The following is a 27936-nucleotide window of genomic DNA, read 5'->3' on the forward strand; positions in this document are numbered from 1 at the left end:
CCTGGGAGCAATAAAAAATACATTTTGTTTTACTATAACAGCATCAGTACAGAATAAACCAACTAAAGGTGAATGACCCTATCTCCTCTTTCAACAACCATTCTCTCTTTGTTGAAGCCCTCATTGACTCTGCTGCCTTTGAAACAGCTCCAAGAAGTTTCCGTGCATACATTTATTACTGGTTGTTTTAGCCCTGATTTGTGAAATGATATCTGCCAAATCTGCCCAGCTTCTGCCGACCCCTCTTAGCCAAGGTCAGCATAGCCATGCTCAAACTCGAGACATAATCCATTTTCTACTGCCCCGGCAAAGCTCTACTGACTTGATTGTGCTGACCCAGACGGGCCAAAGAAAGAGACAGTTAAAGAGTGAGAGGCAGTGAGAGAGAGAGAGAGAGGGCATCTCAGGCCCAAGGGCATGACACCGTGGTGCTTGGGGCCACACTAGCCCTTTAAATGTCATCACAGCACAGAGGGGAGGAGGACAAGCAGGCTGGGGAGGGAAACGGGTGAGGAACAGGGCTCGGTTTGAGGACAGGGGAGAAGATTGGCATCTTCTGCCATAGGAGGGTAGAACTGGAGAAGGAAGAGGCACGAAGCACGGGAGAAGGGACGCTGGACAGTCACAGACTGAATATTTCCTCAGAGATGCTGAGCTTAATTGTGACTTCAGAGGAGGATCAGTGTTTTGTCTTGTGTCTGTTACCTTGGGAACAGCCCCTGACCTTTATGTGTGGAAGTACATAAGAGGACCTAATTACTTTCTCTCAACCTCACTTCTCTTTCATTCATTCTTTCTTCCTTGGAGATAAATGGAGATAGTGTCACCAGTTTTCTTCACTTTAAGAAACTCTTCATGCCTTTTTCAGACTTGAAATCTATTTTGCTGAGAAATAAATTAGGCAGTGTTTTTTTCTAAATGCTTTAATGTGTTCTCTTTTGAAGCATTTGTCATTCTGTCCTGATTACTGTAAAGGACTTTGAACTGCAGTTTGAACGATGTATTAGAAAAAAAAAAGTTGATTATTATTATGATCATTAATTGTGATATTTGAACAAAAAAAATTTATTGCTCACTAAACTATAGAAATTGACATCCAAAAAATGTTAAATGTGCTTATCTCTGTAATGGCTTTATATTAATAATTAATGATCAATGACTTGTTCCACTGTTTTTTGTTTTTTTTTTGTCACCCTTTCTGTCTCTGTATCTCCAGATCCGAGCGTGTCACATCGTCAGCCAATCAGAGCCTTCGTTAACAGCAACGTCGGCACGTGATTAGAAGGATGGCAACCATGCCATTTGTCAGCGAGGGGAAGTGTGTGAGTGTGGAATGGGATTTCCTACAAGGACTACTGGCCAAGCCTCCCACTCTGCCCTGGTGAGAAGCCACACACACACACACACACACACACACACACTGTCCCTGTCTGATACTGTATAAGCCTGCATGCATGCCCATGAATTAATTGCAGCAAGGTGAATCTATGCATTAACAGCCTTGCACACATTGACCGGCTGAAGAATTTCCTCCTATCAATGAGACACAATCCAGAAGGTGCCACACACAACCTGTTTTGGTCCTCACCTGCCAATCCTGTCAGAGCAGTGAATCCCCTACCCTTACTGGGATTAAGTAAATTTGGATAGATTATTAATGGGCAGTCATTTACAGGCGGATATAAAAACTAAGCAGAATCAATATGTGTGTATTGATTGTTCTCGGTGGCTGGGGTCGAGGCGGTATAATAATGAGATGTTACAGAAGCTGGCAGGGTTGTGAGTCCACAATATCCACACGCACACAAATAAAACACAGTTTTCACTTTTTGGATATTTAATATTAATAGTAACTGTGCCAGCTGATTAAATATATAAATGTATACATACACACTAGTTCCCTCTTTCTCTCACTTACTTTCTTTTAATTTCGCAGACACTCACACATTACTGTGGATAAGAATCAACAATGCAGACACAGGCGATAGAGACCCCTCGTCTCGCTCTAATCTCTCTCTCTCTCTCTCTCTCTCTCTCTCTCTCTCATACATTGCATGTACATGAACGTATGCACCACATACACACACACACATACACACACACACACACACACACTTTATACCAGTGCAGCACTGACACAAATTGTGAAGTGGCTGTGACAACATAATTCCACCACTCAGGCCTTATTGAAGAGAGTCAATACCCAATCAGAGAGACACTCTACCTGAGCCCCAGCTCCCCTCTGTCACTCTGCCCCTCTCTCTCCTATTGATCCCTCAATCGCAGCTTCAGCTCACTGGCCTGGGATCAGATGAAGGAGAGAGTGAGGGAGGGCGGGAGGTAAAGTGAGAGCTAGACCATGACAGCTTGTGTGTGATTGTGTGTATGTGTTCACGAATGGATTTTGCCGCAAATGGCATTATCACAACTGCGCGTTGCCAGATAGAAGACAGGAGTTTGTCTGTAATTACCAGGCCAATCTGCAAGAGACGGGTCAGGATTGAGATTGTTTCACTTGAATTGCAGGAGCCATTACCATCATATGTATTTATGAAATGAGTTTTCAAGATTGATGTTCAGGTCATTTATACAGAGCATGAATCAATCAACAGGTGGTCAGAAAGTGGCCATTATGTTATCCTCCTTTCTTTCATCTCACACAGTGCTGATTCAGACTATTCTCTCTGGCCTTCTGCCTTCTTTTCTTTCATCCCTGCATTTATATATTTCTTTCACGTTTTCCTCGCTCCTCTCTCCATCTCTTTACCCCCTTGTCTTTTCCATCCTTAACACACCCTTCAACTCCCAGTCTCCAGAACCTGCGTAAAGAGAAGTCTCGCAATGCGGCTCGTTCACGACGGGGGAAGGAGAATTTTGAGTTCTTCGAGCTGGCTAAGATGCTGCCTCTGCCTGGGGCCATTACCAGCCAACTGGATAAAGCCTCTGTCATCCGGCTAACCATCAGCTACCTGCACATGCGAACTTTTGCCAGCCAGGGGGACCCGCCCTGGAGCCCTCTGCTGGAGGGCGACAGCAACTGCAGTAAAGGTGAGCCAAAAAGGAACACCTATCAGGACAGATTAGATTGGTTCATTCATGTTCATGTTGCATGAAGATAGATTTTCATTGCATTTTGCAAAGGTTTTTTCAGAACTGAAGGGAATATGTACCATATCTAAAAACTTCAGAAAACCGTAGAATCCTGCCTCAGTGCATTTGCACAAATTTGGCAGCTGGACCACTTGTGTTTGATCACCACAGACAGCAAATGTTCCAAGTATGTTCACTGTAGAAGCACCGACCGTGTCTGCGGGCATTTGTGCCAGTGTGTTTGTGTTCAGCTCAGCTGCTGATTACTTTCAGAGCACACCAGGAACTCTGGTTCTCTTTGTTATCTCCTCGCCTCTTTGTATGTTCATGACGCAGATACAAAAAGCCTCAGGATACATGCAAATGCTTCAGCCGAGTTGAAACTTTGTCAGCTTGTGTGGATACATCTTTGCCCCTGGCAAATTTGCGCCTAATCACACCTTTCCATTGATGCAATCAAGGCCATCACCACAATTTGTAATGCATTGTGTTGGAACACACAATTAGAAGGAACCAGGCCATCACTGCTATGGACGCTGAAATCATGTCCTCAGGTACTTTCCCTCAGAATTTGAGTTTGCGCATAAAAAAACGTTAAAAGTTTTTGCAAAAGGTTCAAAGAAAGAGTCACTATAATCACGATAGATTTCTTGATTCTTGATTCATCTAAGAAAGGAATTATACTGCAAATCTCCAACCCATTAATTCTACCTTGCAGCCTGGAGGGGGCGCGAAACAGCATCACAAATAATAGTAAAATGTAGCAATTCCAATAATACAAATGTTCAGGACCGTTTGTTGTTCCCTAGTCAAACTTTTCTGGTCCCACTTTTCTTGGATTTAATGGGACCTTGACTCATGGCCTTATTACTTCTCTTCTTCTTCTTTACTAATCTTGACTACAGTACTGGTTGGAAATTATTTTAATTGTTTAAAATTTTCATAAATTTGTCATGAATATTATTTTTTATCAGCATATCAGGGTGAAATGAATAATCTGTGATGGATCATTTCTCTACTGTTGATTCCTGCAGTTCAGAGATAATACTGATGTTGTTTCCAGTGGATGTGAATCACTGAAATGTCTGCCTCTCTCTCAATCAAAAGCAAGTCCTCAGTGGTCTGATTTGCCCCCCCACCCACGCCACACACCACAAATATTCTGTTGGGACAGGGACAATTATCCAGTCCGCTATTAGTGACTGTAATTAGAGCTGTTGTGTATGTGAGCACACGTCACAAACTTATAAACATACATGTGCATATAATCACGTGAAGACCATCTACAGGCTCGTGTGTGTTGTTTGTGAGTTTGTGTGTGTGCGTGTGTGTTTGTGTGTGCAAAAGAGAGGGAGATAGATGATACAAAGAGGGAGGAAACTATTGCGATTTGTAATTACAGAAATTAACTATATAACGAGGACAGTGTAATTATACAGCCTGTCTAATTGCTACTATTACTGAGGGGGAAATGATGCAGCTACAGTACAATTAGAGGCGTGTGTTTGTGTATGCTTGTGTGTGTGTGTGTGTGTGTGTGTGGCTGATCTTGTCTAATTTAGAGAAATATTATCAAAAAAATCCTCAAAAACAGTCATGTTAATAGTATGTTGTGCGTGACTTAAGTGGCTTTTATTATCACAATGTTCACTTCACATTCCCGAGGGGATATAATAGTTTTGATAATATAACTTTGACTGGGTATCGATTGTGCAGTCGTGCTGTACTTAAGTAATAAAAAAGTCATATTACATATAATATAAACTCCTTAAAGGGGCACTGCACTGATTTTACAGCTACATAAGCTCTACCACTAAATGTGAAAGGAGATTTCACATTCAGAACAGAAAGCCTGAGTCAGTGTTGATCCTGGAGTTCGTAGAATTGACAATAATAGACTTGGTATCTAATGAAAAACGACATTGGCTGAATTATGGGAAATGTAGGAAGAACGCTTTTTTCTTGTGTGGTGTATGTGTAACATACATACATGCAACCACCACTGCTACTTTTTTATATCACTTTTGTGAATTCTCTAAAGGATTGAACATCTCTTTCATTCTACATCAGACACCATACATATGTTTAGCTGAGTAGTCAAGATTAGCAAAGTTCTGATCAAAGATCAGCTTGACAGAACTATTCCCTCTGTCTAAATTGTTTAATGTATCAAGGTTTTCCTAATGACTCAGCAAAGGTTTACTATCCAATTGTGAAAAGATGCAGATTTTTTAGCGTCCTCTTGTCAGGAACACCAACTCATAGGTGTCATTATTTGATGTTACAGGTTATTGTCGGTTCTTAGAAACTACAGAGGTTTCTGCCTTACAGTGTTGCACAATCTGAGTGACACCCATACTCTAACACACAGCCATGGCCTTGACTGTGCTCTACACATAGCAAATTGTTTTGCCTCAGCGTTCCAGTTTTCCTTGGCCTTGATAGCACAAACCTTCCCTTAAAAGCAGGTTTGCAGGCAGCTGGTCTATCCTGTGCAGGAGCTGAAGGTGTGGTATAAAGACAGATGTGCTGTATGCTGTTACTCGTGTACAAATATGGACTAAACTGTAAATATATAGAACCCTGTAGCAGTTGTGTGAAGGTCGTGGAAAACAATTAATTAAACGCATGCCAGCTGTGGATGGCGTTCGGGTCTGAATTATCTCCAGCATTTCTTCCACTGGGTCGGGATCTAATGTGTGCATATTCTTTTTAAAAGTTTTTTACAAGCAGGTCACACAGTCTCAGCAGAGCCAAGGCTGAAAATGCTATGCTAATTTGGACATCAGCTTGAACAAGTCCACCCACAATGCATTGGCATGGTTTTAAGTATGATGCATGACTTTAATTCTGTTAGTGGAATGTGGTCAGAGATCCAGCTGAAAGGGAGAGGATGGAGAGGAGGGGAAGGGACAAATCTAGAAGGAATAATGGGAGAAAAGAGGGGTGGAAGGAGGAAGGAGAGGAGAGTGGAGAGACGGCGGTGGGGGGAAGGTTGCATTCGTCCACACTCCCTGTTTTCCAAGGGTTTTGGATGGGCGAGGGGCAACGGAGAAGGAGCGAAGGTGGAGGGTGGAAGAGAGGAGAGGGATGGAGCAAAGGGGAGGGGCCAATGTGGCTTTTGTCTGCTTCCCACGTTTCAAAGCCAGTCTTGAAAAATGAATAGACAGAGGAAAATCAATTGCATGACCTTCACAGAGAGAGAGAGATTGAGAGAGCAGGAGAGGATGGGGGGGGGTTGGTTGTGTGTGTGTGTGTGGGGGGGGGGGGGGTAGATTATGGAAGGAAGGAACAAATGAAAAGGAAAGGCTGAAGGGAGGAAAAGTAAAATGACCCATGATGTTCATTCTCCTTCTTCTGTGAGTGCATGCATTTGTGTGTACCTATTTGCACAGTGCATTCAAGGACTGAACCGTTTTATTTGAAATCATTTATATTTCAAAACCTCTCTGTATTGAGTAAATTTTGCTTTGGGGGTGCTATTTAGTTTTTTTTTTATATATATACATTTTCCCTGCCCTTTGTTTATTCTGGAATCATCTTATTGAGCTTTTCTAACACATGCACTCGGCACACAAATACCCCAATCAGGTCAATCAACGTGACAACAATGCAATAAGCCAAACACATGAATAGATGCACGCACTCACAATAGAACAAAACAAAGCAACCGGAAAAAAAAATGAGAGATGGAGATTCAAGGAGCCTTCACTTATTGTTTAGCTTCAGCATTTTTTGGGCTTGCTGAGAGGAAAAGCTTCCAGAGATTGAAATGTTTCATCTGAAACTATTTAAGTTTTTATGGCTTGTGACGGGCCCAAATATTTTTCAACACTTTTACAATGTACTAGTGTTTAAGCAGAGCTCTACCTGCGGTGCTATCATATCATACTGTCACAAATAATTTGATTCCTGGGTCTGGAAGGAATCTCCTCACTGTGAATATTAGGAAAATTCAAATAGGGACTAGCAAGTACTAATATGCCTACTTTCTCAAGATTTGGCGATCATTTTAGTGGGGTAGCAGATAATCAAAACAACAGCTACCTCCATATAGGAATCACTTTTGTACAACTCTCCTGTATCATAGTTCTGTGTTGACATAATTACATGCTGCACAAACAAAGGGCTGATTTTTGCAGGAGGAAAGTCTGAAACCATGTAATAGCTTAAACTGCTGTAAACCATCACTGATGGACATTTTACAGAATTTCTGAAACTGCTGACGGCCTTCAGAAAGTCCTTAGCTGACTGTAACCTGAGGTGATTCAAAGAAGAGACTATTTCTTGCAGTGAATGCTATATTTTTGGTGTCAGTATTTGCAGTCCAGTCCTCTGTCGAACTTGTTTAATTTTTTCTTGATAGCCTTCTCTTACACACCTTAGTTCCCTCCCCTTCATCAGTCTGTAAGATGTGGTGGAAACAAAGCAGTGGCTCTAATAGACAGCATGAGTTTTTACTTGAAGTGAGATCTGAAATCATACTTTTGACAAGATAATCTAATGGTGTGCAGAGCATCGACGTGGAAGCAGTGGATTACAAACAGCCTGCGGTGTATTATTTTGGAAAAATCGTGACACCCTAGTTAGTGTAACAACACCCAGCCCCCGTTGCCTGGTGTCTCTGCAGTATGATTTCCTAATCCACGTAGTGGATTTGTTCCAGAGAAAAGATGAGATTATGTTAAGAAATATTTTGTAATACATTTTTGCCTTCTTAAAGGATAATTCAAATTTATTTGGGGCCAGGCACTTCATTTTTTAGCTCTTGATGTCATTTCTACTGCTATCACTAATTGCTGAGATCTGGGAACAGGAACCAATATTAGATGCTGATAATATGTTTGAAGAATGACAATACTGTCAGTTTTGTTTTCTCTCAACAAACTTGTGATGATAGCATAAGATTTATTAAAAGAGAAACTAAAAAGCAAATTCTGAAAAGCAGTGTTTGTATATTTTAGTCCTGAAATCACACTTAGTAATGTTAAGAGGTGGGTCTAATATGACTGTGACCACACCCAGGGGTGACGTTACTGTCATGCCGTCCACAGCTAGCCAAGTCAAGTTAATGTTTAAAACTTATAAATCATCTGACTGCTTGTTTTGTCTCAATATTAATGTTTGGAAATGGAAAAAAAAACTAAAAACCCATTCGTTCGTGTTCTACCGCTTATCCGTTCCCAGCTCACACCCTGGACAGGTCACCAGTCCATCACAGGGCCAACACACAGAGACAGACAGAGACACTCACACTCAGACAATTTAGAGTCACCAATTAACCCAAACATGATGTCTTTGGACGGTGGGAGGAAACCCACACAGGCACAGGAGGGTGCAAACTCCCCAGGCCCGGGAACCGAACCCACAACGTTCTGGTTATGAAGCGACAGCAATGCTGCCGTGCCACCATCAATGCTGACCAATGCTGATTCTTTTTTTTTTATCAAAAGAAATCATGTAAGCAAACATGAATTTAGCATTTCAGCAGTAGGCTTTTTATTTTACTTCATTTATTTTACTTTCATTAGCCTGCAGAGTAGTTAAAATAAAAACTAAACAAATTATATGTCATGCTGATAAATAACTTATATCCTATGAAAGTAAAAGTTGTAATTATCTTAAAATTTCTACAATTTAAGTGTGTTAAACCGAGCAGTCTTGATTAGTATGAATCCATTCTTTGTAAATATTTACATCGTAACAACTTTTTTGGTTTATTAATGTCTTTGGTGTCAATTTTGCTTCATAACTCAACTTGTATTGGATTGAGCTGGTGAGGCTCTCCCACTATTATTGAGTACAGTACAACGACAACTCATTGCCAGCAATAGGGCCAGCTGAAGTGTTTCACTGTCTGTGTTAGTGAGGTCAAACACACCTCTCTTCTCCCGAGTGTTGGCGACATTGACTTTCACTCTGCCTCGACTCCCTCTCTCTCTCTCTGCCTAGTTTCCGCTCTTACATTGCCTCCATCTCCCTCACCTCTCTTCTTTCTCCCCCACCTCTTTTTGTGGTCTCCCTTCGTCTGCTTCCCCTTTAATTCACAGCGTTTAAAGCAGCTGGGGCTTTTAAGGGAAGTTAATTGCACTCAAATTATGTTCGACTGCAAAAGGAGTGAGGGAGTGACAGAGGAGAGATGGAAAGAGATAGAGGAGAGATGGAGGGAGGGATAGAGTGAGAAGATAATTGCGACACAGAAGGACGCTACGATTAGGGTCACTCTTTATCTCTCTGTCTGTCGAACGGCCCCAACGTCACATTTGGATGGTAGTAAACAACTTGGCAGGTGATTGGGCTCTTTTTTTGAAAGGGTGAAACTACGGCGGCAGAGCCAAACTTGAGAGACAAAGACGGATAAGAAGACAGGGGTTGAGGGGGTCAGTGCGTTATCTGTTTGGTTCCCATGGCAACATCTTAACTTGGTTAAAAAGGTTGACACTGTGGGGGAGGAAGGGAAGATGATGTCTGTGTGTGTGTAACTTGCATGGAGGAATGCAGGTGGGGGGGCATTTCGGTGAGCATTCATGTATGTGCGGCCATTACTCATGGACTTAACTGGGACTAAATTATGTATTAGACAGAGGTATAATGAAAATCATTCAAATGAAATTTCTATCTTTTCTTCTTGAGGAGCGCTTGGGAGACCCTGAAAATTGACCTGTGAGTCAGACTATAATTAACATGTCCGATCACAGCCTGTCCCATTCTGTCTTCTATTCCCACAATGAAATTAATCCACACAGCAGCAGAGTCCTGGAAAGCTAATGGAATGGGAGTGTAACGAAAAGAAGCAATCAGAGATCTTAAATACACACACGGGCCTGCATCCAGGCCTGTACACAGGAATATGTATAATTACAGGCATGTATGAGGAAGCAAATGTTCAAATGGAAAATGTATGTTCACATGAACCCGTTTAAAAATATCAAATTATTTTCTGTGTTTTCTGTACTCTTGCCGTGATAACACCATACTCACTGAGGTGACTGCTGAGAAAAGAGAAAATGGCAACAAAAGGGAACAAAGTCAGACTGGGGTAAGGAATGAGTCATCAGGCAATCAGACAGGTTGTAAACAAGCCAAGAGACTTTCTCATTCACTTGATGGAGGTAAAACCAAATGTGAGCACAACAGAAAAAAATGTATTCTTGTCCAGCTGAGCACAATTACTTATCATCCAGACCACATTTGGTCAGTGAACATGAACTTTGAAAAAACAGAAAGCTGCACAAGAAGCATTTAGCAGCTGCATGCTTTGTTTCTTTTCGACCTCTGACCTTTATGCAATCTATGCAATTTTGAAAAGGCTATGTCTCTCACACACACCTTTCTACATTGATGAAAACTCAAATTGAAACGAAAACTAAACATTTTAAACTAATCAATTTTTTTCATTTAAATTGAATTGCACAGAAAGCACAAAGCACAAAAATGATTTAAACGTCGACATGCTTGCAATTTGGACTGTATCCTTCAGTCAGGTCATATTGTTACATTACTGTCTTGGGCAAAAAAGCCCTGCTGCTTGTGCTTTATAAAACTGCAAGAGGCCAAAAAGAATTGCTGTGTGAAGTGCAACGTGCGGTGCAGCTGAGTCTGAAAACTGCAGAATGAGATCTCTACTTCCGCCTGAAAAATCCTCCTACTGTGAATGAGCCTAGTGGATAGCGGGGGTAAATTTCTGACTTTTATCTTTTGAATAAATTTAAGTATGTTTTAATTCAATGGATTAATCACCAGTGATGAGAATAACAGCCTTAAAATAAACACCATTACTGACAGCATGACCAAGCAGATGAGTTTAAAGTTCCATTACAGGGGGAAAAAAATATACATGTATTTTTTTAACTCAGTTGCTTTTTCAGAGTAGTACTTACTATAACTAATTACTGCTTTTAAAGTAGCGTGGCCAATACTGGCAACAACTCATATTACATTTTACCCTGTGGAATTTCTGACCACTAGCAGAGCTGTGGAAAAATACAAAATTCTTCTATTGAAGTATGTGTGCACACAAATGTACACCCCGGTCATGCCATAGAGATTCTGCAGCCCCGATCAACAGTCGTGTGGTGTTATCATGCAATGGAGCTTTACACTGTCTTCATAGCAAAGTAGAAGACAGTACGTAAATATCTATACAGCTGTCCAGTTAGACTAATGCTGAACAGACTTAAACCTGCGTTATATGTACCGACCATCAGGAGGAGACTCCACGGCCATCTAACCCGACATTTCATGTGTTTATCAGTAATCAGTTTCTTCACAAGTCAATGCTCTCGAATCATAAGTTTTAAGTTTTCTTTAATGAAACAAGATGTTGATTCTTAAGTAGACAGTGCATAAGGCACGGCTCTATGGCAGCCTGCCTGAAAATCAGGATATATCGCAGAGCAGATCAGACCCACCCGACACTCTTCCACAGCTCCACCTTCTCCTCCACGTATGGTTTCTTCTGGTTTCATAAAAACAAAAAAGCAACAGCCAAATTTTATTTAATACATGCACTGCTTACTGCACAAGAAAAAAACTGCTTAAACATGATAACAGCATACTAAGTATAACTAAGTAAGTACATTAATTCAATCTTGAAGAATGATGGGTGTTTTTGAAAAATGGTGCTGATTTCTCATCCAAAAAGCCTGTTTGATAATTTAACTGCCTGGTCAACTTTTGATGCTACTGCTACTGTGGCTAAAAACTTCAGGATCGTTAGTTAGATCATTACTTAAGCTTTAACTCCAAAAGTAATCTGGCTGCACTACTAAGCTCATTTGCATTGTCCCATCTGACATTGTTGTGTGAATGTTGCCTCATTCTCATATCTGTACCGATAGCTTGCTTAATGTTCAAAAGACCAAAAACTGAAATTTCATTTGAAATGACTGGCAGTGACTGATCTCTAACTCACTAAATTACTTTATTAATAAAAAAAGATTTTTCAGGAGGGATATAAACTAAGGATGGATACAGAATCACACAATCACTCCATCTCACACACACACACACAGAGGTAGAGGTTTACAGCTCTGCTACAGAAGGAGCTTTGTTCTCAGGGTGAGATACCAACACCGCTGTGAGACTCACTCTTTAGATGTGCACAATTTTGTGTATGTGTCCACACACACACACACACACACACCCACACCCACACCAAGTCCAGTGTTTTGGTTTCCTGGCCACCCTATTGTACGCTGGCAGTCTTTAATAAATGGTCCTCTGTGTATTCCTGTGTGTGTTTGTGTGCGCGTGCACGTATGTGTGTGTGTGTAAACTCATCCATCAGCCCTCCTGGCCTCATGTCACACCCAGCATTTCCTTCGTCCCGCTGACACTGCTCAGCACTACTGATCACCCACCATCACCTTCACTCCTCCAGGGATGTGTGCTGTGAAAATCAGGACACACACACACTCCTATAGCTTTTCAGTCCCACAGCAATCACGGACCAACATCATGATGTGTGTATATGTATGTGAATCCTCTCATTCATCCTCACATGGTCAGGATGGGGGTTGCTTCCTCCAGACTCCCCAGTGATGCAGCTCCAATGCAGCCCCACAAGGGAGCCTGACAGGCAGGCAGAGAGCGAGATGGGCTCCCCATCCCCCTCCAGGCAGCGACTGGCTAGGCTGAAGGGTCCCAGCACCAGACCCCCTTTCATTGCTCTGAATGGACTTGCCTTATTTATATTCACACTCTGTCACACAGGGGGACCCCAATCTCACAATGCCACTGTGGCTTTGTCCGGCAACTCTGTATTTATGTGTTTGTGTGCGCGCGTGAGTTTGTGTGTGTGTGTGTGTGTGGGTATTTGTGTTGTTTAATCGGAGGCCATGTTGCCACTCTGTAGTCTGTACATTGCTGTGTGTATTAGTCGTGTGTGCATGTGTGTGTGTGCATGTGTCTGTGTGTGTGTATGTCTATTGCTCTAATGGAATGCCTCCCTCTTCTATTCACTGAGTTCACATTACAAGCAGGCAGCTGGGCGTTGTGATGTGTGTGTGTGTGTGTGCGTGTGTGTGTATATTTTCTGACCCCCTCCCTCTGTGTTCAGTTGTAACCTAGAGCAGCGCTTTCATTTTCCTGTCATAACGTGTATTGATTTCCCTCAGCCTTGCAGTGACAAACACACACACACGCACACAGATATCCGATAATCTTTAGAGTCATCCATGCAGACTCACACACACAAATTCATACGGTCTTGGACGGCCACACACAAAAATGCGAACATTTGGTAAACACAGAATTTGTGTCTTCCAGATAGGGAACATTGTGTTCAAAAGCAGCCTTGTTGGAGTGAGATAATATTTTCCACACTTGTAGTGCATACACCATCACATAGTTTTTTTTGTCATAAAACAGTATATAAGGCTGATTGCTAAATTATTCTTCCACATTGCTGTAGCCCCTGGTGTCTGCATTTGCTTTGGGGAAAGTGATCACTCTCACCTTCCTTAGTGTTTTCTCATTTTCTCTGCCGTACCCTCTCTGCGGCTCTCGAACCTATCTTCACCCCCCCCACCCCCACCTGCCTAACCACCTCCAACTCTATTTGGATTGTAATTGCCTTGGTAAACAGCTCCACTTTGGCACTGAAGCAGCTCTGATAGCTTGTGTTTGGGATGCATTAAGAGTGGTGATGCAGACACTGTGAGTGTGTGTGTGTCTGCATGTGTGTTTTCATTTATGTGTCTGTTGGTGATTGAGCGTTGTGCGTCGAAACGCACCAGTCCTTATGCTCAGTTGTTTTAGACACACACAGCTGCTTCAGTCAATTCTTCTGTTTCTCAGACATCATTGGTTCAAGTTTCACTTTTCTTTAGTCCAGATTCAGAGATGTCACAGAAATGTAGCATTATTACAAACCTCCCTGCTGAAGGAGTCACATTTGCAGCTCATTGTGCAGTGTTACTAATATGCCTCAGCTGCATCGACTTGTTCTAAAGTGGAGAAAATGATCAGCTGATTAAATTAGATTCATAATTCCTGCATCTTGCAGTAAATATTTACAGTCACAGCTTCTGCTAGCTTCTGCTGCATATTGTGACTGATTTTATTCTTCTTGTAGTTATCTCCTCATGCAGAAGAGTGAATTTATGATACATCAAACTTACTTTTAATGGTGCATTTTTTTTTTTTTGACTACACATTGGTCTAAATGGAAGGACACAGACAGGTACAAATATTGTTGTGGCATTTTAGGATTTTCTTAGTCAGCAGATGCTGTTTTATCAAACTGTGAGAAAATAAGAGGCTTCCACAGATTGTGCTAAGATAGCAAGAGAACGTGTGTTTCTCGCGAGTAAGACAGAGCAGGGAACTAAAAACCACAGGTCTGAAAACGTCCACACTCCGTAGTTGGAATGAATTACTTTCTCAATGGAATATATTTAAGTATGTCTCAGTAAGAAAAGTACAGGGGCGAATGAAAAAATTAAAGATGATTGGATTCTATTTACCTGAATCTTATCTGGGTTATGACTCTTTTTCCACTATGACAAGTCAAAGACCCCGTTAGACCTGGCATTAATATCTGTCTCAGGTGTCCCAGTCACAAGTGGAAGGATGAGGATCAGATCATATTCAGAGATGGTCTGGGCTACATGTGGTCTCATTATTACAGCGGTGTAAACACATTGACAACAGACCAGTATGTCGTATCTCGCTGGCCAAAGTCAACAGCACATATATGTCTATTTGCATACAGGGGGAAATCTGATCAGTGGCCACTCAGGACATATTATAACAGCAGGTGTGAACGGGGTCAAAATGTCTACTAATGTCTAAGAGGGAATCACTTTAATGGTCAAAAGTCAGTAATCGATATCTGTTTGCTTTCTTCCTCTGCAGTGAGACGATCATCTCATTCTCTGGCCACCGACATGTTTGAACAGCACCTAGGGGCGCACCTCCTGCAGGTAATGACTACAGCATCTACACGCTCATTTTTTCTTCTTAATGATTAGATTGACTTTGTTTTATGTGATGTGTTTATGTTTTTATTTGACATTTCTCAGATCATCCAGTTGCTTTTGAAACAGCTTATTTAGTTTAAGCATTTTCTTAATCCTTATAAATGCTTAATCTTTCAGTTTGTTTGCGATTAAAATCTATATATAGTTTCATAGAAAACGGGGCCTTAATAAATTGTGTACAGAAACTTTTTTTTTTTTTTTTTGTCCAAATGGATCCCAAATCCAGTATTTTCCGTGACACAAAAGCACATTCGCCCCTAAAGTGATTACACCCTGCCGCAGTTTGTCAGTGCTGTGTGATCACAATTTGTATTAGCTCAAGCCTTCCCTCCCTCCATTGCCACATATGAGACTAACATTTCCAAGCAAACTCCTAAAACATGCTCATGCATAGACACACACAGACACGCACGCACACACACACACACACACACGTCTCATAAACCTCAGATGCTTGGACGATATTGTTGGCTGCCAAAGAATGCCTCCCTTTTGCGCTGACAGATGAATGGAGCCTGAGGGGGATTCTGGGGCAGGAGGGCTGCAGGGATGAGGAAATGCAGGATGTAGAGACAAAGACTCAGAGGAAGTGGGAAGAAGGTAACACCACAGATAGTACTTTCAGACTAGGAGGAGGCTGAGGGAGAAAAAAATAGTGGGGAGTACAAAGAGAGATGGAGAGGGATAAAGAAAAATTTGGAGGGATTAGGTAGGAAACAGGTAGGAGTGGGAACAGAGACTGGAAAAAAGAAGAGGGAAAAGAGACTCAAGTGAGAGGCTTGTGGTAAAACAAAGAATTGTTACATATGTCTGCTCTCCTCCGGCATTTTAAAGTGGAAGGGAGGCTGAGGGAATGGCGCTGATAGAAATCAAATTAACGCTCCAGAAAAACTGTATGATTCTTCCCTCCCAGTTGTCCTCCCGCCGTAATAGCCTGATAATTGCACTTTAGTTCTCCGACATTCAGGCGGCTGGTTTCTCCTTGCCACGACACACGACACCCCGCACCCAGGCCACACATTTGCATACTGGATGTGTCAGTTGCATAAATTACCTCCGCCACTTTAAGCACTGGGCCGCCAAAATAGCAATCATTCTTCTAGAGCAAAGTGGCGCTGGTCTCTGTGTATGTGTGTGTGTGTGTGTGAGTGTGTGAGTGTGTTTGTGTGTGAGGCTGTATTGGCTCACTCCTGAATGCTTGTTATGACGATTAACATTATTCTCTGAAGCAGTCCTCCCTAATGGGCCTGCTGTATACCTTTCTCTTCTCATTAGAATCACCGCAGGATGTAATGACTCTGATTACATCTGTGTTTGCGTCTGTACAAGTGTCCAGGTGTGTGTGTGTGCATCTGAAGATAAAGGACAAAGCTTTGGCTCAAGTTTATTACAGCTGATTGAAACAGCTCTGCCCTATAAGCTCAGTTCCTCGTGCATCCCTGCTCCATTTACTCATGTACGTTTGTGTATGTTTTTGTTTGAATCTCTGAGTGCCTGTGTGTGTGTGTGTGTGTGTGTAGGCCTGCACACATTGCATTTTTGTCGAAGTGCGGCTTTCTGTGTGTTTAGTAATGCAGTGCTTGTTGACAGCTGTTGTGTGTAGCTGCAACTTGCATGGGAGTTGCTTTATGTCTGTTCACATTTCTGCGTGTGTGCACAAGAGTGTGTGTCTGTGTGTATATGTTTGTGAGTGAGGGCACTTGTGAATTGAGAGAAGAAAGGAGGCCGAGGGGTGACAGGTTGTTTGTTCTCTAGCTCATTTTAATTTGTTCGATACACACTAATTGCTCTAATTTGTCTGTCTTGTTTCTGTTTGCCTTTATGTGTATGCATGTGGGTGTGTGTTTATCGGTGGATATGTCGTGTGTGTGTGTGCTGTGTGTGTGTGTGTTTTATGTGCACAGTCTCTGGATGGCTTTGTGTTTGTGGTCAGCCAGGAGGGACGGTTCCTCTACATCTCAGAAACAGTTTCTATCTACCTGGGACTCTCACAGGTAAGACAACCTCATCTCACACACACACACACACGCACACACGCACACACACACACACACACACACACACACACACACACTAGAAAGCCTTCGTATTCCATTGGATTTGCACACATGTGCCTGACTCCTGCTTACACAGGCACATACTGCTTTCATATCCCCTCCCATGACTGTGTGTGTGTGTGTGTGTATGTGTGTCTGTGCACGCGTGCGTGCGTTTGTGAGAATATCTTTGACTGTGCTCATCTCTGGAGTGCAACTCTCACGGGGGCAATGCTACTCTCTGTCTTTCTCTACCTCTCTCGCCCGTCCTCTCTCCCTCTCCAGGTGCTCACCTCTGTTGATTGCCTCTGGCCTCTTGTACTGTGAATGTTAAGTCCTGCCATTTTGCCCAGATGCATAAATAATAACAGTAATTACTGGCCCAGCAATCAAAGTGTCGCCCCAGCGCGCTGGGCCTGTCTAGGGGAACAAATCGATAGGCATCTTAAAAGCCACATTGATTGTAGGGAGGGGGAAAAACACCAAGGGGGATGGGAAGATAGATAGAGACAGCCAGAGAGAGAAAGGGGTGTGTGTGTGTGTGTGTGTGTGTGTTTGGGGGCGGGGGGGGTGACCGGTGGAGGTGTGATAAGAGAGAGGTGTTTCAAAATAAAAGGAATCAGTATAGCATGGGAGAAAGAGGGAGATAGAGAGAAAGAAGGGGAGATGTGACAATAACAGAACAAATTCTTTCATTTGGATATCTGCTTCGATTGAGCAGATTGAAAAACCAGTTGGTTGCTGTGGTCTTCGCTGGCTAAGTAGCAGCATGACTGACTTAGCCACATGACATGACTGCACCGTAAGAGATGAGCATACAGCCTCCGTTTTGGATAAACACAAATGTAATGTAGTGGAGACAAATCAGGTTGGTGTCTTCCAAAGTTAGTGGCTTTAGTATGAAATAACTAATGTATGAATGTAATATTGGGAGAGCTCTCCTGCTGAGCTATGGCAGAGCAATACCTCCTGGCAGCCACAGTTAAGTTTGGTTCCAGGACATGATGCAGATTTTAATGCGACCAGAAGGACCAAGTGAATTTGAGTTGTCAAATATTTCTGCCCCAACTTGAGAATGAATTTTTGCGCTGAATAATGTAGTTTGCTGTTTAAGGGATGCCAGGTGTCCCACCATAGATACCTACTGTACAGCTTTGAAAGTGCTGCCGTACATTTCAGCCATCGATGACACCAATGCACTGCACAGATGGATGAATTGTGCATGCATGTGTTGTGTCGAAAATATTGCTCCTTAGTTATATGCCACATGTCATCTTGTTTGCATTTGTGTCTCATCATTTGATAGGAGACATTGGAATGATAATATTTTAATTTTGAATGATGTGGTTCAGAAAACATATGTGAAGTTGTGAATAAGGATTCCTTTAGATGCTCTAGATTCCTGGTAGAGAACAAGGCTTAAGCTGACTGATTCCAGAAGAGAGAGACCAGGAACACTGGTAACTACAGAGAGAGATATCTCCACGGCTAATGTGTGGAGGAAGTATGAATACATCAGCTATATTGGAATTTATTTGGACATGTGAATATTGTATGCCAAAGTAAAAAAAAAGCCTATCCTTTAAACTGACGCACGCATTCAACATCAATTGAAGATAGGGACAAGAGTTTCTTGACTTTTCACTTTTTAAAGACACATACAATTAGTACTCACTCACATATACAGATTAAAAAAAGACAAGACAAACAGTGAAGACAGAGTTGTGGAAACTAGAGGATGGAACAAAAGGGGAGACGCGGAGAAATGAAGAGAACCAGACAGACAATCACAAGAGGAAAAGAAAATAAAAGAGAGCAAAGGGGGAAAGAAAGAGAGACAGTGGTAAAGAGGGGAGCGAGAGTGTGAGTGTGTAAATAGAGTTTAAATGTGCAAGAGGAATGAAATTCGCCCTGGGACTGCCTAGGTAAACAAGGCAGCCAAGGCTTTGGTGGAGATGCTAATAAAACAGAGCTGTTCTTATCAGCTGAGCAGATGGCCTAACCCATCACATCTACTCAAACAGGCAATAAGCCATCAGCATTCTAATGAAATTATTTATGATCGAAGATTACGTTCAAAACCTTGAACATACAACGCCACATTTACCTTCCCGAAAAGATGAGAATGGGCGGGACTGAGAGGTTTTATGCCAGCAAGAAAGGGCAGAGAGAATGACTTAGAGGATATATGAAAGAGAGTGTATAGTGTGTTTATGGACACAAACAGTGAGAATGAAAAACACACACACACACACAAAAAGGGAGAGAAAGAAATTGTGGGATGGAGAAAAACACTTGGAAACATTTTGTGTTGGACGACACAGGGGAGAGAGGAAGGACAGACAAACAAATGATGTGTGGAGTGAAAAGTGTAACTTGTGGTTTGCTTTGGAGGGCATGTCGCCCCTGTGGACCGCCCCTGCCCTGCCATCTCCTGTCCCCCCTGTCTGACCCCTCTGCCCTGGCTTACACCCTGGGTTGTTCCCCAGACAGGGGGGTTGCTTAGCCGGCTTAGCCCAGGTCAGACACCTTGACCAAGGGCACAGCCTGCCGCCTACTCCCCTGGCTCTGGCAGGTATCATTTCACTTTTCACCGGGTCCGGCCGGAAGCACACAGATATGCTGGGAACGTCATGGCAAACAAGGGGGAGAGTAAATGGTCGAAGCAAGAGAAGGATGGGTGGATCAGTGAAAGTGGAAACAAAGGCTGGAAAAAAATTACGAATCTTCAGGAGGAGAGACGGAAAGGATGGAGAAGTAAGAGTCGGGGCTGGGAGGAGAAAGGAAAGGGATAAATGGGGTAAAGAGAAGGGAGGAAGGATGGTAGATTGAGGGAGGAGAGAATTGATCTGGGAATGGTTAGTATGCAGCCCCCACCACCCCTCCTCCCTCTCCCCCTCCCTCCTTCCCTCTCTCCTCTCCCATCAGTCAGTGAGGGCTGAGGGCTGAGAGTGTGTTGTGGACCACTGCCCGGATGCCTCATACATATTAAAGCCCCCTGCTATTATTTATATCATGTCTCTCCTTCCCCTGCTCGCTGCCCTCCTCCTACTCCCCCATTCCCACCACACCAACGTACATACATGCACGTGCATGTCTGCAAACACACATACACACACACATATTCACGCAGATGCACTGACAGACAACTACTCACACAAACATTGACACGCAGGGACGCATGGAGACAAAAACAGACAGTCTAGTCGCATACGCAGGGAAACACAGGCACGCTGTGCACTTGCATAGACACAAATACGCGTGCACTGACCCTCTCTCTCTCACACACACACACACTCAGTGAATTTGAATGATCTTGGTCTCTCCTCACATCTCCCTTCGCGCCACATTCTATACCTGTTTTTATGTCTGAGCCTGACTCATCCTCTCAATCGCTCCTTCTCTTTCTCATCCTCTCATTTCTGTCTGATCTTTTTTCACTCCCTCCCTCCTTCTTGTGATGGAGTGATAGTATTCGGATAGGTCTTAAGCCGGGTAAAGCCCATAAGGACCTGTTTGTCTCTCTACCTTGTTTTCCAATACCACAGGGCCAGGGGATTGTGTCTCTTTCAGATGGCTGGTCTAGTGTTCTGAGCGGAGGTAAATTTAGTCCTTGTTTAAAAATGACAAGAATTCCCTTTGCACAGAAATTGCTATTTATGAAATACAGGCACCTTATCCCCAGGCACAAAGACAGACAGGTCAAACAGACCGACACAGATAACTTTGTATAATCAGTAGTAAAAGATGCCCAATGCAGTGGTCATTGTGAGTTTTAGAAAGCAACCCTGACCGTTTACTACCCAAAAATCCAGCTTCTTAATGCCAAGAAGTGAACTTTTAATTTTGAATTTTGATGTCAGAATCAAAAGGAATGCAGCAGAAAAACCCATCACAGAATAATTACATTGCTAATGTTAAATCTGCAAAATCATGAGACACATGATCAGAGAGAGAAAAAAAATAATTTAGAGCTCTGCGTTGTTAATGTTTCAACCCTTTTTACAGCTTTCAACAATACGGACCAGTACAGTTCTATTTAAAAAATATATGTATTTGACTAAATATTTCCCATAGGAGGTGGTAGAGACCAAAAACAGAGATATAAGGGAGTGGCTGTTGGACTGAAACGCCATCAAGCAAGAAAAGTATGTTTCAAAAAATTACAAATTTAGTATGTGATATGAGTCCATTGTCTTCAGTTAATTACTGTTCAGTAACTTTTCCTGTGTGTATTGTTTATCTGCAGCATCATTGCCAAATAAAGATTAATTTTTTTAATGCTATTATTCCAACAGGTGTATGAAGAAAAAAAGGTGGAGCCCAAGTAGGGTTTGATATACATGTATATTAGTACTGTGGTGGCAAAAGGTCAATAGAGAATTTTTAACTAGAAAGTCTTTACACGCCAGCTGTTTCTTGAGTTTTAACTAAGCATTCATGAATGGAACATAGGTCCCTGGCTCGGAGTTGAACCCAGGATGTGATAACATGGCATGCGCCTTCAGATTTTTATATTTATATCAGAACAGGTGCAGGGGTCACTAAATTGTAACATGTATTTTTGGTATATAGGAAAAGGACTGTGCATGGTGCTTATCAGATCAAGTGTTTAATAATGTTTTTATAACAGTTGATAAAACAAACAAACAAACAAACAAACAAAACACCCACAGGGCATACCCCCAGAGATTAAGACCTGAATGTCTGGGACGAAGAATCTCTATCTCTTCCTTTATGCTCCCTCACCCAGTGGGTTTCCTCCATCTTTAGCCCTCTCTGTTCACTCATTGTGCATCACTCTCATGCCTCCACTCCCACCTTCCCCATTCTCCTTCTTCATCTCCTCGGCTCTGATGTCCTTGAGGGCCTGCTGAAGCTCCCATAAAGCCTGCAGTAAATGGCTCTAATCCGGTAATAAATGGCTGTGTCCTACAGACAAGGGTGTGAGGCTGCTGCAGCCACGGCTTTATCAGATGGAATGGTATTGGCACACACATGCACAGACACACACACTTATTCACAGATGTAATGGAAGCCTCATACATGTGTGTAAGCATGTCCCCCCACATCCCCAACACACACACACACAGACACACACTCATTTATACAACTTCAGATGGAATCACACCTACTTCGATTGTGCTGCGTTTATGGATGTCATGCAAGAGCAGCGCCATTATTACGTTTAAATGATTAGAGATGCGACTATGATGCATTATGATGATAGGATCATATAGAGCTGTTGCAGTGCTCTTTATGCCTGCTGGAAACAGACTGCTACTGAATGAAGGAGCAGGGAGGGACACAGAGAATAAGAAGAATAGTAATGTGACCTTTGGAGATACTTAGAGTTCACCTGTTTTTAATCAGCAAATACAATTGATTTTTATCTCCCCTGCTTTTATTTGTGTAATACTGTAGTCACTCAGTCCTCTGAGACTAGACTTAAATGTGTGTGCAAGTGTGTGTGTGTTTGGGAATGTCTTACAACCTCCACACACCTTGTTGAGTTGTAACCCAGAGCAGCATTTTCATTTTCCTGTCATAACATCTATTGATTTTTCCTCTGTGCCGTGTGTGTGAGCACTTGCTCGTGTGTTGATGCCCTAAGCTTCTGTTTTTGATCAGTGTATGTGTTTCTCCTCAGGTGGAGCTGACTGGCAGCAGTGTATTTGACTATATCCACCCAGCGGACCACGTCGAGATGGCTGAGCGACTGGGAATCAGGCCACATCTGAGGGCCGAGGCCGGCTGCCACACGGCCCCCGAGAGTGCTTCCAGCTCCGCATCCGCCTCCTCTCTGGCTGGCACCCCTGAGCCCGGTACTGATAATCTTGTCACTTTCCAGAGAGAAAACCGATCATCTTTGTTACACTCACTAAACTCACTTACTGTCATCAAAACAACAAAACCAAAGTAAGACAAAGTGAGTTTTGTTTAGACCTGTCCTTTCCTCCCCAGCAGCTCCGTCTAGTCCTCACTCTCCTGCAGACGATCCTCCTGACCGTGGTTTCTTCATTCGCATGAAGTCCACGCTCACCAAAAGAGGTCTGCATGTCAAGTCTTCTGGATACAAGGTACTGAATGTGTGAAAAGAAAAAGAATTGTTTCTCATTAAAAAAAAAAAAAAAACATGCCATGGTTTATGCAGACTTTAACTTTCACCTGCTTGTTCTTGGGGTTGGTGAAATAACAAGTAGACCCTTGTCATTTTGTTTTGCGCCGCCAGTGTTTCAAAGCACTGTCAAGGTGGTCGTTTTCATTGTGTTTTATGGCTGTGACCTTATTTCACACTGGACTGCTGCATATAACAGACAATTTACTGCACTCACTGCTGTGATACCATTGCTGCTGCCTTTTTTAGCTTAGAATTTGTCTTTGTATTGGGTTTATGTGAAATGTATATGGGCAAGTCTTATATTTCTTTTTGTATTATTTCCTTCTTCCTAAATCATGTAGCTGTCTTGCAACACGTCAAGCAGTTCAAATTCCACGATGTTCCTTTTTTTCATCCTGCAAAAAAGGCTGTGTGTGCGGAATACATAGTGTGATGCTCTGTGTGTTTGTCAGGTAATCCATGTGACCGGACGAATCCGCTGCCGGCCCGCACTGGTGCCAGGCTCCGCACGTTCAGTGCGTCGACCGATGGGTTTGGTGGCCCTGGCGCACACACTCCCGCCCTCCACGCTTAACGAAGTCCGCATGGAAAGCCATATGTTTGTCTTCCGAGTAAACATGGACCTCCAGGTCACATACTGTGAGAACAGGTAAGGGCTTTGAGTATGCATAAATGTCACTGCGGTTTTTAGGTGGTGCTTGCTTTCTTCTTATCACATGCAACCTGGACAGTTTTAGACTTTAAGTTTAAGACTTGTTTGTTTCTGTTTGTTAAAAAAGTTTATATAATTTTTGTACAGGATCTCAGATTATATGGATTTGACCCCAGCAGAGGTGGTGGGTCACACCTGCTACCATTTCATCCATGTGGAAGATCTGGAAAACCTTCGGCAAAGCCATGAAGATTGTGAGTCACATTCATAGACATGTTATGTATGACACCGATCCATGCTCTCCAGATTTTTCTCGGTTCCCGAACTTAACGGCCCAGGAGAGCCTGTTGAAATCTCCTTCAGTCATTTTGTGATAGGCGCCCTCTGCTGCCATTATAATGAACTGCCAAACCAATAAGAAGCCTCTCCTCTGCTCTCCTCAGTGCTGAGGAAAGGCCAGGTAGTGACAGGTTACTATCGGTGGCTCCAGAGGAGAGGAGGCTACTTGTGGATCCAGTCCACTGCTACCGTGTCCATCAACCACAAAGCCCCTCACGAACGCAACGTCATCTGGGTCAACTATGTCCTGAGGTCAGTGTAACCGCAGCAGAGCCGCAATCTGTTAGCCCAGTTTATGTGTTCAGAGATCCTTTGAAGAGAGAGACGATGAAATGAAGAGATTATTGGATGCGTGAGACTCCATCTAATGTTTGAAAAAACTGAAGAGTATGCTTTCAAAATATTGATTAATTAAAGTGAAGCACACACCAGGGTCTGTTAAAATCATTAAAAACTGTTATTATATGTTAAATGTTTTTATTTTGTACATTTTAAAAATGACTGTTTATTGACTTTTTTGGTTTATATTATATATAATATCTAATATAATTATATAATTATATATTATATGTTAAATATGAGAGTAAATGTCACTCTGTCATAGATGTGAGTAGTTTTCAGCCGTCTGTGAACAGCCATACATATTTATTATGTGAATTTGGTCTGTTTAAATTTTCTGAACTGTCTTAATGTGGTATTAGTTTTCCTTTATTTATTTTCACCACAGACACACAACAACTGCAAGTAACCTCAAAAATTATTCTTCGGTAAACACACACATGCACACAAACATACACACACTCAGATACTGATGCTAATTTACTCACAAGATACGCACGATTTGCACGCACAAACACAGACCTTAATAAAAATGTGGGCACAGCTACCGAGCAGTCAGACAAAAACAAGAGGAGTAGGCTGCATTTCAATGCTAATTGGACTGAAGCTATATAATTACAACAAATGGATGTCAGAATTTTGGGGCTGAATGGTGTTTTAGTTAATTAGTGCTGTAATTACAAGAGCTCATTAACTTCTCCAACAACCTCCTCCTTGTCTGGGCTTAACTGTATAGGTGGGTTGCTGAGTGGGGTATTGTGTGCGTGTGTGTGTGTGTCTTAAAGGGTGGGGCCTATGTGTGTGTTTGCATGTGTCAGGGCTTGTGTATGTGTTGTAGGGCTTTTGTTAATAGAACTGGGTGTGTGTCAGGTGAAGGTTAGAAGGGTGTTTGGCTATTGGGGGTTGTTATTAGGCTGATTATATGTTGTTGCCATCTCTAAGTATTCACTGAAATCATCACTGCTCTAGTGTTTTTTTTAAGCCTATAAGTGCCTGTAAGTGGTAGCTGATTGTTTTAGTATATGTCCATCTTTTCTCCCTCTCTTTTTTCTTTCACATTTTCACATTTATTCATCCCTTTATCCATCCAGTCGAACAGAGTTGCCTGACACTCCCCTGGATCTGCTGCAGCTACCAGAGAGTCTTCGAGCGGAGAGACTCCGAGTGAGCTCCTCTCCCACCGACAGCTCCCCGCAGGCCCGAGGTAGGATGCTACACACATATTAGAGCCTTCCCATGATGCCCACTGACACACTGAAATACCTGCCTGTGTGTCTCCTTATCATAAAAATCTCCCTTCCCCCTCAGGCTCACAGCCTGTGAAAGGCTCATTGGGGAAGAGTGACCATGACACTAAAGGTAGAGAGAAATTCACAGCGACTGCGATCCAATCAGAGGACCGGAGGAAGCGGCTGTTGGGGTCCGACCCTGAGGGTGCTCCTCCCGAAACACGACGGAGACTGGAAGAACTCCGTCACGCCGAGGAGAGTGTATCAGCCTCCTCTGACCCGGCAAGTGAAAGTGAGGGAGAGGAAGAGGAAGAAACTGAGTGGGACCAAGGGGGAGATAGTGACAGACTGAAAGAAGAAGAAGGTGGGGGAGGGGGTAAGCAGAGTAGGGGGGGGGGCACTCCGACTAGGGGGGAGAGGGGAGGGAGGGCACATAACGGCCGGGCTGTGATCCAGCAGCTGAAGAGTATTGTGACCCCCTCTCCTCTGTCTGGTAGCCCCAGCATCAAGACTGAACATGACACCCTGAACATTGGGGGGCGCTGGGGGTCGCACACACAAACCTCCACTTCACACAACACCCAGTCCCAACCCTCACACACACATACCCCCTCCAGCAGCCTCAATGGTGACAGCCCGACCACCCCAATCCCCGACTCTTCTTCTAGCAGTGAGGCCCCTCCGAAAGGTTTGTTCACTCCCCCATCCCCTGCTTTGTCCCCCACCATGTCTGTGTCCTCCCCGCTGCCCCGTGAGGAGAGGATTGTGTCGGGGGTGGTCAGTCGGGGCAGTGGTGGCAGCGGTGGTGGAGGTAGTGGTCCTGACTTTGAGCTGCTCCAGAGACTGGCTGCAGGCGGTGCTGCGGGGCGGGTCCTCTTCCACCCCCTCGCCCTCGGCCCACAGGGTCCGCAGAGCCTCTACGCCCCCAGCACTATCCGCTACGCTCCACCTGAACTGCCCCCCTCCCACCATCACCACAGCGCAGGACACAGCGATGGCCTGCAGCTACGCTCTGACCACCACAAGGGACCCCCGCCTGCCTTCTTCCCCCACCTACAGCGGCTGGCCGGCCTTCCACCCTTCAGTGGTTTTTCCCCATCTGACAGCCCTTTTTCCTCCGGCCTGCCCTTCTGTATGAATGGACTGAGGGGGGCTGCAGGCTCCGAAGAGGACTGAGGGGGCAAGAGGAGAAGATGAAAAGGAAGGATGGAGCAGGGTGGCAGAACAGGAAGAAACAATGTTGAAAAGGGCAGGACAGACAGAAGTGTCAGGACATTAAGCCTCTAAGGACGTTACTAATTGGACAATGAGTTGCATAACTGAGATCTAAAGTATGTGACAAGTCGCTGCCATAGGGAATTATTGTGTCTTGCTATTGTGGACAAGTGACAGTGATTCTCAAAGAAAATGGGACATGAAAACTTTTGACTCTGTGTCCCTCGAGACTTTTCTTCTCTACAACAATAATGAACTCTGCTCCATGTCTTTCTCTAGATGACTGTGTTGATTTCTGTGTCTCTTCCACTCAGAGAAGCCATATTGTATATAGAGACAAAACCATAAAGACCCTCAGCTCTCACCATCCTCACTGTCACCCCAATTAACCCAATTAACCCTGAAGATAGTAGCAAGAGATGGTCATGTGTGTGTAGAAATGGGAGTGACTTTGGAATATAAATTTTTATTATTGCAGTATTAAAATCAAATACTCTCAAATCTCTCACATGACATCCATGTGAGACTTTGATTATAGGGTTTCCAATAAAATAGATGGAGACAGTCCTGTGGTGTTTTTGTATTGAGATTCAAGATAATGATAATGATAATAATAATAATAAATCCAAGTATTCATCAGTCAGGCATACTTAAAGCACACTGTTGGGACAAAAATATGAATAATGCAGTCCCAGACATTCCATTATATATAAGGGAATTAAATGCAATGCAGACTGAATGCTATTTTTGTTTCATTATAGGAATTTCATTTGTTTAACTTGAGTATTAATTATAGTATATTCTGTATGATGCTGCGATTGTGTTCATGTATGAAAGCCATATTCTTGTTTTCTTTTTAAGGATTGTATTGATTTTTGAGCAAGATAAAACAGGTGAAAATGTGTCTAGACAGAGAACAGTCTTATTGGAT

General features: G+C 43.0%; 1 protein-coding gene across 1 annotated transcript; it reads left to right on the forward strand.

Moving 5' to 3' along the window:
- Positions 1–1286: 1286 nt before the first annotated feature.
- Positions 1287–27218, forward strand: npas1 (neuronal PAS domain protein 1). Its single transcript, XM_029517950.1, has 11 exons — positions 1287–1381; positions 2810–3048; positions 14950–15017; positions 16979–17068; positions 22761–22935; positions 23078–23190; positions 23684–23880; positions 24031–24137; positions 24327–24474; positions 25653–25769; positions 25865–27218. Exons 1-11 carry the CDS (start codon positions 1287–1289, stop codon positions 26964–26966), a joined length of 2451 nt encoding a protein of 816 aa, XP_029373810.1. The 3' UTR covers positions 26967–27218.
- The last annotated feature ends 718 nt before the right edge of the window (positions 27219–27936 follow it).

Source organism: Echeneis naucrates, chromosome 13 (assembly GCF_900963305.1).
Source record: "Echeneis naucrates chromosome 13, fEcheNa1.1, whole genome shotgun sequence".
Classification (NCBI taxonomy): Eukaryota; Metazoa; Chordata; class Actinopteri; order Carangiformes; family Echeneidae; genus Echeneis; species Echeneis naucrates.

Coding starts and splice junctions, on each gene's coding strand:
- npas1 (XM_029517950.1), top strand. CDS start 1,287: ATGGCAACCATGCCATTTGTCAGCGAGGGGAAGTGTGTGAGTGTGGAA. Junction 22,936..23,077: donor GGCTGGCACCCCTGAGCCCG/GTACTGATAATC, acceptor CCTCCCCAGCAG/CTCCGTCTAGTCCTCACTCT. Junction 24,138..24,326: donor TCGGCAAAGCCATGAAGATT/GTGAGTCACATT, acceptor TGCTCTCCTCAG/TGCTGAGGAAAGGCCAGGTA.